This window comes from Haplochromis burtoni, unplaced genomic scaffold (assembly GCF_018398535.1).
Source record: "Haplochromis burtoni strain Fernald_Lab_line unplaced genomic scaffold, NCSU_Asbu1 Contig_299, whole genome shotgun sequence".
In the NCBI taxonomy this organism is placed as follows: Eukaryota; Metazoa; Chordata; class Actinopteri; order Cichliformes; family Cichlidae; genus Haplochromis; species Haplochromis burtoni.
Genome location: NW_024582660.1, coordinates 595041 through 611073, shown reverse-complemented (window position 1 = coordinate 611073; position 16033 = coordinate 595041). Strand labels below are relative to the sequence as shown.

At 37.9% G+C, this 16033-nt stretch overlaps 1 protein-coding gene across 1 annotated transcript; it reads right to left on the bottom strand.

The window, feature by feature from the left end:
* Positions 1–352: 352 nt before the first annotated feature.
* On the bottom strand, positions 353–6620 carry LOC102306047 (cbp/p300-interacting transactivator 3). The gene is made up of 2 exons (XM_005940996.3): positions 6450–6620; positions 353–4465 (listed from the first exon to the last, which is right to left on the bottom strand). The coding sequence occupies exon 2, from the start codon at positions 4457–4459 to the stop codon at positions 3761–3763; it is 699 nt and encodes a 232-aa protein (XP_005941058.1). The 5' UTR covers positions 4460–4465; positions 6450–6620; the 3' UTR covers positions 353–3760.
* Between the last annotated feature and the right edge of the window lie 9413 nt (positions 6621–16033).

Here is a 16033-nt window from a genome sequence, read left to right as displayed (position 1 = left end):
TCCACCTTTACTGACAGCTTGGTCAGCACTGTTCCCTGTGAGCTTTGGACTCAGACTTTGTCCCTGATTTTGTTTAGAAATTTCCTGGAGAGAATTTCAAGATGAAACTGAAAGGCAGTGGATTTGACTCTTAGTGGTCTCAGCAGTCTATTGGGGGAGACTGCATCATAGTGTACCTATGATGACTTTGGTCTCAGGGTTAACAACTATATGCAGATTAGTCAATGAGAAGTGATTTGAGTTCAATTTTATGAAATAGCTGATTGAACCACTGCAATTTTGAAAGCATCCTTACAAGGGCTTTAAAAATTTTGCACATTGCTGCATAGCATTACCTTTTCATTATTTAAATTATTTTATATAGTCTTTGTTGTTACACCTTATTTATCTTTATTTGGGTTTCTCTCGTTTGTCATGAAGACAAAAATGTTTCCTAAGTCCAGCACATTTCTGAACCTGCTACATAGTGTTTATTTACAATTCATTATATTGCAGTATAAAGCCTATGTGTTTTAATTCGTTTACTCTAGTCATTTTAAAATAACTTTAATTGTGTAGGCAATGTAATGCAGGCTTCTTTCTTAGATTTTACTTAATAAAACATCATGGATTAAATGTTTAGAGGATGGACAACATTTTGGTTTGGGTTACTTAGCACTTGACTGTCTGCAATCCATGGCTAGTGGCACAAATCTTAGATGCTACTAGTGTCTGTCCTTCTACAGATTTGGGTTCCTGCAAGCCTGCACCAGTTCTCACTGTTTTCAGCAACCTATTAAAAACAGCTCAAGGACAAAATCCTGCCTTGACGAACACCATGTAAAACAGCACGTGTATTTGAGGTCTAGTAGTATGACTTTACTGCACAGCTAATTAGAATTTCAATTAGACTTTTTTTTAATCGTAAGTCCCCACAGAGCTGTTCTTTTAGAAAAATGGTAGAGCAAAACTTCTAGCTGGAAATGTGCAGTGAGCTCTTTATTCAGCTCTAACAGAGAAATAAAAGCCTTAGGAGAAAACAAGACTTGTCATTTAAATGTGTCAGTGTGGGAGGATGTCTCTGTGAGCCATTTGAGCCATTTAGTATGTATGTATTTATAAATCTTTACTCTGGTATGCTGTTACTTTGCAGGTTGCTAAACTTTTTTTTTAAATTATATAACACAACGAATCAACAAAAACATTCTCTGTGTTGACAGAGTGCTGACTCACTACTATTTAGGATATGTAACTTGTACTTTGCTCTTCTGTTTGCTCATTGCTTATTGTGGGTGTGGAAGTCTTGAGAACCAATAAAAAAAAGATCAGGCAAATAAAGAGCATCTCTCAAGGCTCTCGGTATATATCAACAGTGCTGTATCTTTATGACAAGTTACATGTTTGGCTCCTTTTAAGAGTGGTTTAAGAAATCACTGACATACAATTAAAAACAGCACTTTAAATAAATATTTTATTTGAAAATAAATACATTTTCTTCAAATATAATCAATAACATTACAAAAGCTTTGTGGAAGTGGGAAAGGAGGAGGATGAGGAGAATGTGTGAGGGAGGGTAGGCGGGTGGGTTGTCACCCAAATTAATGGTGTGTAATTTGGAATAAGGATTACAATCTCACATGTTTATCTACCATTGTAAGACAAGCTCCCACAAAGTACTGTGCTGTACATTCTCAGCTGCTTTGTGAGAAAGCAGTGGCATTCCTCTTGCATCCTTCAACACATGCAGTCCACTTGGTCTTAAAGCTTCAGGCCCTGCACCCAAAAACATCTACACACTTTTTCGCTAAACAAACAAATAAACAAAAAAAGTAGGATATAATCTCTTGTCAATACATCAAAATCAGCCACTGACTTACATTTATTTCTGACAATGCTTTTTTAAACATTTTTTTGAAAGTACCTTAAATGTATCTAGATCAGCTTCAGCTCTAGTCTACAGTACAAAGATACAATACACAAAAAGGCTGCGCTTGTTGATACAGCGGTAATCAGAGGCCACTGTCTTGCTAAGGCCAGAAGAATTTCCACCTTAACTATGAGGTTGTGAGTGTGTCTGCAATTCTGGCAGGGAGAAAGTGAAGCAGAGTGCTGGCACTTATTCTGTCTTTACAACAGCATTTCAATGCCCATTGTTGGACTCAAGAGCTTCAAGATGGCAGATCTCCAGTGAGACGCAGGAATCGCAGCACAGGTGTGTTGGAACAGATTAACACAGTGTCGCCCTGGCTCTTCCGACAGTTCCACAAAGAGCACAGAAAGTTATCATGCATCCAACCTGCTGTGGAAAGGCTTCACCCTTGACCAAAAACCTAATTACTTTTAGAAAAAGTCATCATATATGTCCATTTTATAATTACTGAGTCACTAGAGAATGCACAAGCTGATCTCAGTAAAGACAAGCATGTGAGAACATGTAATTCAAATCCTGTCAGTAGAAACACAGCAGAACAAGCTCATTTATGGCAAAAAACATCAGCTTTGCTACTTGTTTGCTCTTCCAGTCTAATGAAATCAATGCCACAGGTAGTGACAGATTTAAATAATGATTAAACTAAGTGCTGCACAGAGTGCTGTGTCCACGCATTGTGTCCACAGGCCAAAATCTCTCTCTCTATCATTCCCTCTCTCTGCGCAGTCTCCTGATCGGTTTACCAACCGATGACTTTTGGGATGAGGATGCCCTTCGGTGGGATTTAAATACCTTATTCCACAAACGTACACACTAAGCACACAAAGACTGCAATCAAATGCATTTTTTAAAAATCCTGTTTTGGAAAACAAATTTAAGCATTAGCTATGCCACCAGTAACTGATTTTGTTGTGGACCTAACTTTCCTTAACATTTTAAATAGGCCATAATTATGCAGTTTTTGAGATGCTAAGAGGGCATTCACCGTGCATCTGTTCTTGCAGTTCCATACAGCAGTAACCTGTCTTGTAACACATATATGAATGTCAGACATGGAGTGGTGAGACTTTGATGCACAAATAAAAGCTTTGTTAAAGCCAAGACTCAAGGAAATGTGCTACTTTGCCAATGTTTCAATCATAGTTACTTAGCAGGAAACAGATGCAATGCAGATTTCACCTAGTCAGTCAGTTAAATGACTGAAATAATGAAATAATCAATGTAGCACATTTTACCCACAAAAGAAACTAAAATGTGCCACTCTGGAATGATGCACGACTTCATTTCCCTGCTCTTCAAGGAAATGTCATCTTTTGAAGAAAGTCAGTTTTGAAGAGCCAGCCTTCAATATGCACACAAAAATCCTTACTTCCTCATATAAGCAAATTCAGAGAACTACCTTTTTATAAATTTGTATGATCTATAGTCTGCTACTAGTTAAAATTGTCATCAGAGATAAAACACTTTAAAAGATTAAACCAAATCTGGTGGACCCAGAATGACAGTCTTTTAGGTCAGCTTTTCTCATTGTGTTTGTTAAATTTACAATTGTCCAAAAGCCTTGGCACTGTAGGCACATGTGCTGTGGGCCAGATGGGTACAGACGGAGCCCGCTGCATCAGGATGCCCCATTTTGGCCAAAGGCAGCGGATCTTGCTGGCACCGTCTCAAAGCAGAGAAACCTGGTGTTTTTTCTGCGTTTTTGCCCATTACAGTTCTTCAACAACTCACAATACAGAAATACCCAAACAGAACAGGGGGATTGTCTCCTCTCGCTGTGCTACTGTGGCCATTCAGTCATTCTTTGGGCTGTTGAATCTAAACAAACCAAACACTTTTCAACTAAATTCCTCAACAGCTCACTGTGCTCGGCTGCTGTTTGCACACAAAGTCTGATATGAAGTCAAACTCATTCTGTCCCAGGAAGAGCTCAGGAAGCTCCTGAATGCGATCTAAACCAAATTCCAGTACCAGTGAAGTCAGAACCTCCTCATCGATCAGATCCATGTCCATACCATTCAGCCCCAAAGGCCCACTAATGTGTTGCATGCTGGAAAGCTGGCCCGGGCCCATCCGGTACTGTGGACCATTTGGCAGATGGTGACCATTAGTTGAGCTCAGCGGGTGTCCGTGATACTGAGTGTTGAGTTTTTGCAGGTGCATGCTGGCCATGAGCTGCTGCGAAGTGAGATTCCCAGGGAGGTACTGCTGTGGGTGTCCTCCCTGCTGCTGCTGCTGCTGCTGCTGCTGAGAGTGCAAGTGGTGGTGCTGTTGCTGTTGCTGTGGACACTGGCCATTGTACATCATGTTACCAGACATCATTTGGTGGTGGTGGTGGTTGGCCATGGGAGCTCCATTCACAGGGACCATCCCTCCAGGTCCCACCATACCCGGTCTCTGTCTCATGGCAGCTTCCATATTGCTCTGAGGGTTCCTGCCATAGTGCATTACCTGGCCATTGGGCAGACTGCGCTGGCAGTTGTGCTGTGGTGGCCCATTCATGCCCATCCTGAAGCCATGGTTCATGGGCATCATCATGTGTTCAGCCATGTCGCCCTACAAAACCATTAACAACCAGCACAATATACCATTAGATTTGAAATAGAACCCATTGCATAAAGTAGACAAGTTTAAATATGTACAGTTTAAACTGGCAAGAACCCACTTTACATATTGCAAAAGTTCTATTTATTCATAAGGACAAGTGAGAAACCAGCTTTTTAAGGGCTTTCTAGAATAACAAAATAAGGAATAACTCAAGGAAAACTCAAGCAGTTTTTTTTGATTGCCAAGATAGCTAATGCTAAAGTTGTTAACGTTCATCAATGCCACTTTTCAATTAAATTTAACAGTTTGAACATCTTCCAATGATCTAATATTTGGCAAAGGAAATAAATCAATTGTATTTGGTACAATTCACCAAAAACTGTTGCCAACAGGTTTATTTTGGGCTGGATATAAAAACTTTAAAAACCTGCATTACAAACAAAAGTTGTGTGGAAGATCTGGAATGCTGTATGTATTATACCAGCTTATCTAAGTAATTGTGCATCTTATCTAAACCTCCATTTTTGCATTTTCCATGTTATTTTATCTCATGTAGTATCACCATTGCATGTAATAATTTAGACACATGAAATGTTCCTGGAGCTCCAGCTATTCACATATGATTCCCATGTTTATAAAAATATTTTTAGAGCAAAATAACAATTTAAGCCTGCAGCTATATCCAACTTGATCCTAAAAAGTATGTGTATGCATATACAACAGTATATAAAAACATGCTGACCAAGCACCATATTTTAACCCAATTGTGCTGTAAATCTATTGTATAGGTCCCTACAGTTTTTTCAAATAACACCTATAAACACATCTATATGTTAGCATGTATAAATTAAGACAGCTGAAATCTCAGTTACCAGTTAGAGGCACAGAAACACACAAAAACTGACTGCAGATGATGGAAAAACTACAATTCAGTGACCAAGTTGGGGTATCTTGATCTTAGCAGATCAGGTGAGACCATTTTACTGTCACGCCTCTCTTCAGGGGCTTATGATTTAGCAAAGGTGTGACACTGCATCACTTAATTCAAGTCCCTTGAAACAACAAAACAAAAAACCAAACATAATTGGTTCAAAACTTATTTTTCCTCAGCTTCTATGATTTCTGCTTCTCTATTTGAACACTTTAATTTCCTGTGTGGAAAAAAAAAAGAAAAGTCAAAGCCTCCAAAATTACACCATCAGTGAATTACCCCTCAGTCTCACACTAACAAGGGAGGGCAGCAATACCCTTGCAGCCCAAAGGACACAGAGAAATGCTTTTTAAGACCACCCCCTCAACCTCAACACACAACACCTCTGTCCTTACTAAACATCTCACATTAAGATTTCCTACATGGCAAACAGATCCGACTCAGTGAACATAATTAGCTTGTTAAAATGATGACATTATTCCATGAGCTGCCTCTAAATGGGATGGTTGTGAAAAAAGGTCTAGAGCAAACCATGCTCTAGAATGCTTGAATGTGGAAAAACAAAGAGGTTTCAGGTTTTTAAAATACCACCATCCTAGAATGAACTCAGCCTTTGCCCCTGGCTGCTTGTATCAATTCAACCCTTTTAGTGCTGATAAAACAAGAGACTTTCCTCAATAGCCTAAACCATCCTTATAATATTCTGCTCTTGTGATATCTAATTATATCCCCTCTGTGGAGCTTATGTACTGATCGTTATTGTAATTCAAATGGCACTTTGATAGTCTGAGGGAGGGTAATAGTCATTATTACAGAAGCACGAAACCTCTTTTTTATCCACATCGTTACGGATTCTTTTTATCATTTGGTGCGATAAGACCGCAACAGAAAACCTATAATGCCGTTAAAGTAAGTGGCAAGGTGAAATATGATTGATTCCGTCCGAATCCAACCAGTCTCTCTATGTGTAATTATGTAGCGAAATACGAAAATACTCCACAGGACAAAGGCGAAGAGGTGCCTTTCAACCTGTTTTAAATAGCACCCGAAGATGACACCTACCCGATATTTTATTGTGGAATCGGCTGAGAAGTTGGATCAGTGCCGGCGTAGTTCCTTCAGCTGATGCTCCGGCTACATGCAGCCCTGCGGCGAACTCTGCAATGTCTCGGCAGTCAGAGGAGTTTGTTTTCTGGGTCATCTCAGGGATTATGTACATCTATAAAGCACAGAGAGAGCGAGAGAGAGATAGGGAGAGGAGGAGCCACCTTCCTCTCCGTCTCCTTTGTTGCTATTGGTCCGCCCCCTTAATCACTGTGCAAAGAAACGTTCGCTAACTACTTCCACGGATACACCAGAGCAGAAGAGACCCGCTCAGCCCCGCTGTGATCCCGGGGTGATTTCACTGCCGCCTGCTTTCATTACACTTATACTTTTATTAGCAATGATCCATACTCTCTTAACTGGAAGAGTTCTGTGCAAAGCGCATCGGTAAAAACTGTAGGCAAAGCAAAGCCCCACAGCTGTAGAGGAAATCATTTGAGCAAGGTGTTTTACAGCATTACTCCAGAATAGTTCTGTACTGTAAAGTCCACTATAAAGTTTCATTATAGAGCACTTTTAAAAAAGTGTTTACAGGGGAAAGAAACAGTAAATAAATGCGCTGTTCATAGAATAGGAGAACAGGAAAAAAAACAACTAACCTGCTGAAAATTACAATTACAAAACAGACAAAGAGCAAACTGCTAGAAGGAAATGTTAAAACGGGCTATTACAAAAGGGACGGGGATTTAGAGTAAATTCCAACAAATTACTATTAAATTCCATTGTGTAACTTGTAGCTTGTAGATAAGCTTACAGACCTTTAGTCATTTCATCTCTCTGGTGCTAGGGCTGCTTTCCCATTGTGTGGCTTTCTCTTGCAACCTTTGATGATGCTTCTGGTTTTTTCATTACCATGGCCACTTTACATTCTGTAGTATTTTCCATAAGCAACCAACCCTCTGCTTCCTGGTCACACTGCCAGTCTACAACAATGGCCAATATGATATACGTTAATGGACACAGTAGCATAAACCAAACCCAGGCTCTGAAACCGCTAACATCTTAATCTAGACAGTTTTTAAAAAACAAAACAAAAACAGATCCACCATACTAGCGAGGGTCCTCTATGCTTTTCAGTTTCTTGTGACTACACTAACTATGTATGCCATTTAGGCACACTTCAAAAAAAAGACTAACTACTTATCTGCGGTGTCTATGCAGTTATCTGTTTTCCTGTGCACAACCAAGTATAATACTCCTCTAAATCAGTCTAAACTTCATGTAGGCTTTTCAGCTAGGACTGTGAAAGTTCTGCTTCCTTTGTTTTTAAGTGTAGGCATATGACAAGTTCACACTGCACTGCACAAGAAGGTCACCCTGGCACGTTCTTTCATGGACCTGGCCAAGCTTAAAGGAAGACTTGACTTTAGTCACCAACCAGTTGTAGCTTGCCTGCCAGTTGTCATTGGCAACCTATGTGATGTCATCTTTAATGACGTGTCATTAAAGACTACCTAAAACAGGAATGTAAACAAACAATGGCTGGGATGATACTGGCTGTCGTGTGTATGTAAAATAAAGAAAGCTAAAGCAACCACATAAGTCTATTTAGCTGGCTGTTGAGAAGCGTTCTAAAATAAGGATGTAGTTACTTTACACCGATACAAATTGCACTGATAATGCAATGATACAGTTGGTGATTTCTTTTTTGATTTTACATTTCATTTTCCTGTTTCCATGTTGTTATTGTGGAGTCTAAACATAGCATTAGGAATAGTCAGAAGAGCTACATTTATGAACTACATGGAACAGGCTACTACGCCTAGGGTTAAAAGTTTTAATGCCTTGGGCCAACCCCATTGTGGACTTTATAAATAAAACATCAAAAGTACAGAGATGTTTGAAAAGTTGCAATATGTTTTTGTTTTTAGCACCTTTTACATTATTTTTAAAGTAAATGACTACTGACGCTATTTAAAGATATCTACAAAAAATGGAATGTATGGATGTATGCCCTGAAACGATCCTTTTTTCTATGAAGGTGTCGGGTAACAGCGAAGGTAAAAATGGCAACACTCATACAACCACAAGAACCTCCACATAGCACCTTTTAATAATAATACCTGCACTTGCCACAGCCAGCAGAAGAAATGTCTTTGTGGTAGCTGTGCAGAGGTTTGTACAGATCGCTGAAATGGACTGGTAACCAGCATAAGCTGTTAAAAGACCCTAATGTGCCACCTTAACAGGCAATTTCAGAACTGTGTTGAGCTCTAAAACCACACTGAAATCTTTCACGCACACATTTATACTCATGTTCTATATAGAGAGATTTTTCACTACAAAATTAAAGGTTAGCAAGTAGAATTTAGGCATCATTAAAACAGTTGGGACATGGAGCACTTTTTATTATTGTTACTGTTATTGCAAATACAGCACCAGTTCCTGCAACTGCAAATTTTCCCAGTTTTGCTGTTCCTAGACTTATTAGCTTCAGGAAATAATATTACCTAAAGCCATAATCAGTGCATTTTTGTCCTGAGCATATAGGTATGAGAATAATGTAAGGGTACATGTACAATAATAACTATGAAATAAAATCACTGGTCCGTATCCATGAGGAAATTGTACACCGTTCAAACTGTATACCCCTCACAGACATTATAATATAATTTGCCTTATACATAATATAAGATAAATACATTTTATTTTTAGGAGACAGTGTTGCACTAAACTACTAACAGACAAAGACAAAAAAATTACGCATTAACTTCACAGTGAAATATCTAGGTACTTATGTCAAAACTTCAAAGTAAAATTCAGAAAATCCTTTGTGTTCTGAAATCAATCCACCTCCATCCTGTTCCAAAGCCAGCTCACACCAGCTAGTTCTTTTGTTTTTGGGCTGTCTTCCTGTGTGGGGAAAGTTAGGCCCCCTCAGCAGGAGCTTGGTATGTATTCCTGTTGACATACACACACACCCTTTGCAGTAGAGGAATGTGTCCTATTTTTGGGCCCCTAAAGTCATCCAGACTCCCAGCCTCTTTGTAATCCTCTTTTCACTTGACCATTGTGTTTATTGTCTGGGAGAACACTGTATGATTTGGTCTGCAGCCACAGGCTCTTCACTTTATTTAGGAGATGTTGATTTCAGTGAGTACAACTGGTTATTTTGATGAATACAACTACAACTGTGGTTCTTTAGGGTGCAGACTTCCAGAGATTCAATTACTGAATACTTTTCTTTTGTCAGTACTTTGTGCCTCTCTCACTTGAATTATTGCCCTTTATTTAATTCTGTTATAACTTACTTTTAAATAAGTAAGTTAATTAAAATAGCATTATGCATAAATGCATAAATGTAACGAGTTAATAATTTACAATAATAGATAGATGTTTTGTCTGGAAATGTATTTGCACTCTATGTATCTGTACCCATATGTAATTCATTTTATTTCATATTTTACTATTGAGAAGCACTTTGGAGTACCTCTGGTCTTTTAAATGTGCTATACAAATAAAGTATTGATTGACTGATTGACTGACTGATTGATTGATTGATTGATTGATTGATGTAGTTCCCGTATAGCTAAAATTCATTTTCTATTATATTTTGAAGGAAACATGTTTTACTGTAGTCACATAATCTAGAATTCAAAAGATGAGTGCATTCTGGAAACCTCTCAAGAGTTCAGCCAAGGAAAAGAGTCTTCAACACTTATATCAAACCATTATTTTAAATTAATTTCATATTATTTGGCCAGCAGTCCCAATCCATCCAGTATATGATTATTATCCGAATAATAACTGGAAAGAAAGAAACTAAATAATAGAGATATGTTCATTACAAAGTGTTTTTGAAACAGCACAAACATAGTCTCAGACGAAATATATTTTCTTCAAAATTAAATTTTGTGTGCTGTATAAGAACAGACTTTTAGAGAGAGAGAAGAATATAAGCCAAGACTGCATAATTCACATATATGGACAGCTGATATAAAGTTATATTTTGTAACTTTTACACATCTATCTTGATAGAGAGATAGAATAGATAGCTATATAGATTGGATTATTTTATCTTTTGACATAGCCAAGCTGGCTTTTTCCTCTTTTATCCAGCCTTTAATAAAGAAAAATAAATCCACCCAAAGTCACTTCTAAATCACACTTATTACAACTTTCTCAGCTAGGAAGAGTGAATTCTTGCTCATTATGTGGCTACTAAACTGGGGAGAATCACTCTATTTAGTCAATAAATTATCCAATACCTGTGCAAAATAGCAAGTGTTAATTTTAAGATTTTTTAAAAATGGAAAATTAAGTGGAATGAGTGGGATTTACAAATGCTGGCAGCTTTGTTACATTTGTATGGAGGCAGATTAGCCGTGTCCTCATGTTAATGTTGCTAAGCCAAACTTCATGGTTCCTAAGGAATCTTAAAAAACAACCTCTGAGCACCTACTCTGCCTCCCAAGCCAATGCATAACTATACTGATGTGAAAAGGAAAGTTTTCACAGGACTCAATGTAGTCCAGTGAAAAAGTACGTTCTACAATAGCTTGGAGAGCCACCTTTAACTTGAAGTTATCTGACTTTATCAGTCTCACTTATCAATGTTTTGGCACAGTTCATTGAGGTTTGCAATTATTTATTTTTGGACAGCTCTATTAAATAATTCCTCATAATTTTAGTCAGTCTGAAGATTTGGACTTTGACTGGGGCCATTGTAACAGCTTGATTCTTTTCTGTTTAGTTATTCTGTTGTAGATTTGCTGGTGTGCGTGGCTTCACTGTCCTTTTAAATAACGCAGGTTCGACCAAGTTTCAGCTGCTGTCATCTCAGTAGTATATTAAACTACAGATTTTGTGTTACCAGTAATAGAGTTAAACACAAACATTTGAACATGCCTGATTACTATGCTATCTGTCCATTCAGTGAACAGTTTTGCCGAAGCATTCTTCTCGGTTGTAGACACACAGTGTTGGGAAGGTTACTTCGTATTCCGTTACGTTACTCAATGAGAGTAACGTATTCTGAATACTGGATTACTTAATATATCATCATGCTTTTTACAACTACATGAATGTACTATTGCTGTGTGATTTATTACTATTACTGAAGGTTACTCGCCATAGCAATACAAACTGGATTTTTAAATCGTAATATAAAATGAGTAACAGTAGGGTGGACATTAGGTCATTAGATCTCGTATAGAAAACCATTCCGCGCATATATAAAACAGGTCCGCGGCTCTGAACCGTAGTAAAGGGACCTCTGGCTAATACGCCGGGTTCTGTTTCGGGCTCGTAGCTGAAAACTAGCTTTATTTTGTTGTCTGGGTCAACTTTGCCAGCAAGAGACAGAGAGAGGTGTTGAAAGGCTGCGATAACGGAACTTATTGTTTTGGAGGAAAACACGAACACAGTATAGAGTTGAGTCTTAATAGCTTACTTACAACTGGGCTACACTGCCCATGAGACTACATTCTTTAGGGCTCTGCCTGTTGCCTTCATATTAAATAATTTTTTGAACAATAATTAAAAAAAATATTTCTTGAGACATAGGCATTAGAGCCTCTTAATGGCGTGGAATTACCAAAAATAGAGAGGGGACAGCCTAACATATGAAAAAAGAAAAGACTGCCGTGTAATCCATTTATTTCAGCAATGTAACTGTATTCTGAATACCACCTTTTTAAACGGCAACTGTAACGGAATACAGTTACTCATATTTTGTATTTTAAATACGTAATGCCTGTACATGTATTCCGTTACTCCCCAACACTGTAGACACAGTATATTTGGGACTGAATTCAGGCTTCAGTATTTACAGACTTATATAAAAGGTTGACATTATGAGCTGCAGAGTGACACATAGGCTGAAAAAATCCATGCTTCCAGTATGAGGTTCCACACATGGGAGACAAATAACACATGTGCACATGACTTAAGCAAATCGACTGAATACATCTTCATCAGTTTTAAGTTTAGGTAGGTGTGATGATAAAAGACAACTTGCTTGTTTCATGATAAGAATATGAGCCTTTATACTCCAGGACAACATGTAACTCATTTGTTTATGGAATTCTGTGGAAAACTGCAACATTTTACTGCATGTAATAATGGGAACACTCTTCAGACTATCCTGCTTATTTGACCTTGTCTGAGAATTACTTGCTGATCTTAGTGAGACAGGAAATGTGTTCTGACAGTTAGCCAATGACACAGCTGCACTTTGGTATTGATCTTTACTCGTGTAGACTGCATTCCATCTATACCATGACTCAGGGGTCCAACATACTATGCTTTTGCAGCTTTGTATCTACATGTTATTACTGTTGTGCAACATTATGTAATGACCATAGCTTCTCTACAACTTCTGGATTGGATGTAAATTGTTTATATGTATCTGAGCAGATAAAAGACAAAACCATCCCTTGACCAATTATTTCTGACTGTTTAGCACTCTTTCTTTCTATTAGTCCCTCAAGCTGTATATGTACAGGTTTCATATTACCGAGTGCTTCTTGTTACCCCTTTCTTTCCAACCACCCACAGCGCTACTCAACCTGGTTCATTCACACTGAATATCACTCTGTTGCATGTTTATTCCAATAAGGTCTTCATGTATTGCCACAACATGATTAATGCATTTTTAAAATGCTTTAATTAATTAATTAATTAATGCATTTAAAAAAAATGCAACTTTTGTCAGCATTAGGACAGAGCCGCACACAGGGTAATCACATAGAGTATAAAAGACCACTGCTCCAGCTGCTGTCCCTCTCTGCCAATTGGCCTCATCCAGGGAGAGAGGGAGAGAAGGCACCATCAAACAGATTTGTAAAAAGGTCACTGAAATAAATTGCCTCTTAGGTACAGTAAAATGTGTTTCAGTCAACAGTACAGCAAGGAAAACTACAGTATAATAGGCTACTGCTTCTACTCATTGAATGTTTTTTTTAAACTGAACTTTTTGCAATTTTAAGGATCCTTAGAGAATTTGAATTTAATTATTTATACATTATACTGTTTGATTTACAACAAGGAAATATATATACTGTATGCACAGTATTTACTTCCTTGTTGTGAATAGCAGAGTGCTCTTTTTTGTCTTTCCTTTCTCTTATACTAGACCGACCTGCTACTACACCTGCTGCTCCATGTAGTAGAAACAAGGGCATATGTTGTTTTATAACCCTATGTTTGAGCGTGTGCTACCACATCCTTTCATGCATCTGTGCTCAAGTTGCTGTTTCTCTACTAATGTCTGTGTTAGCATGGGGGGAAGGGGGTCTTGCTCTCAAATTCCTAGGTCTCTTGATGTGAGCTGTGTTGTGCTTCAGCAGTTCCATTTGGCCAGCATAACCCTGTCTCACCACCCCATCCGGCCCCCATTAGGCAATCCTTGCAAGTCTTGATTGCCTGGATCAGATCTGGTCCTGTTAAGTCATTGCTTATTGCCTACTGACACTCTCACCTGCAGATTAACATGACGAAGTTGTTACTAATATACTCTGTATATGAAAAGCAATAACAAAAGCTGCTACAGGAACTAGTGTAATACTGTTTGTTTATTTATAGTGTTTTGTAAGACCTTCCTTTTCAGAGTGAAACACACTGACAAATCTCAAGCTATGTATATCAGAAAGAGTTACGTAATTCTAATTTTTATGGGGAATGGACTGTGTATCTCTAGTGCTCTCCCATGTAAAAAACAACAACATTTTGCTACTAAAAATGTGCTTTTCGTTTTGTAGAGGTGTCTAGCTACCACTGCAGCCTTTTCTTGTACTCTCACTTTAACCATATCCTGCTTACCCCTGGATTTCCATTCATCCACCCATCCATTTTCTTACACTTATCCAACGTAGGATCATGGGGTGATGGGCTCTATCCCACATTTCAAAGGTAGGATACACCCTGGACAGGTCACTAGTCTAGACTGGTCCAATCCAGAGACATACAACCAATCACACTCACATTTACACCCACAGCCAATTGAGAAGTAGCAGTAAACTTAACCCATGAATTTCTTGGGTTTGTGGGTGGAGAGAACTTGTGTGAGCATGGGAAGGACACGTGAACTCCGTACAGACTGTTTTTTGTTTGCTTTTTTGTGTCTTTTTCTGATTAGCCTACTTTTGTTATCATGTTTGACAGCCATCAAATTGAAATGTGAAATTCCACCAACAAAATCCAGGAATGAATTTTATTAGATGTGACTGCAACACCAGAGAAAGACATCTGGATCTAAGAGAAATTAATACAACAGTACTTGTTACACTTGAGTGACGCTAGAGTTAAGAAGCAAAAGCAGATAAGGTATTTCCCAAAATGTATAATTATTACTTAAAGGTTTCCCCAAACAGAAAGTGTCACATGTAGCCTAAGCTTAATCACATAACCACAGCTTCATAACAGAGTTATTTTTCAAATGGTCTAGCAGGACTTTTTGGAAAATGACCTATTTTGTCATTTTGGTGTTGAAGGACTTATTGAGAATGATCACATTCCTCTTGACAGTATTTTTTACTTGCATTTAGAAAAATAAATTTTTGACAAGACAGACCTTTACTGCTTAGTGATTCTTTTGGATGACTATTCATATCTATTCTAGGACACAGCCCGTATCTGATACCAATGTGAGCTGACAGCAAGGTTGAGCAGACCTTGCTGGTAGCATCAGAGTAAGAATAAAAGATGTCACATCTTTTTTTTCGTACCTATACTAAGCTTCTCCTGTACACATTCAAAACAAAAAACATTTGTTTAAAAGAAACTATAAGTTTTGAATGATTTGAGATCATCCCACATACCAGCCTTAGTTGTTTGACTTTCTTTGGATCTTTGGATTCTTGGCTCGGTGGGTTTGGTTGTGCTCCACGCTGATGCTGCATCAGCCAAGCTGTCAAATGAATAAGGATTTCTTTCTTGTCATGGCAGTGTCGACAAATTCCAAATCCAAATTATACAACCATTTGTATGAGATAGGAATTTAAACTGATTGTAACTAAGCATTGTATTTTCTATCTATGCATTGGTAATAGCAATCATGGGGATTTATTTTCTATTTATGGGCATTTTATTTAGCAGTATTTACCACTTTTGTTTTACTTTGTTAAATAAATATCTTCACAGTTTACAGCATATCTTGGAGATCTTTTGAAAAAAATATTTGTACACCAGTCTTAGAGCTGTCAGCACACAAATGCTCTCACTCTGACAGAGGATGAAAGTTTCTCTATTTCAAATGTATACATTTTTCTATTGTCTGATGTGGCAATCGTAGATTCATCTTTTATGCTGCACCCTTCTCCTCCATTAAAGTGAAAACAGGTGTGTGACAACAGCCTTGCTTCCTGGCATCTTAAAAAGAAGCTAAATAACAATGAGCATATTTATTTGTTTATTTATTCAATTATTAATTTATGTTTTTTAGATGTATTTTTCACTACAATTTGAATGGAAGTACAGTGGGGCAAAAAAATATTTAGTCAGCCACCGACTGTGCAAGTTCCCCCATTTAAAATGATGACAGAGGTCAGTAATTTGCACCAGAGGTACACTTCAACTGTGAGAGACAGAATGTGAAAAAAAAA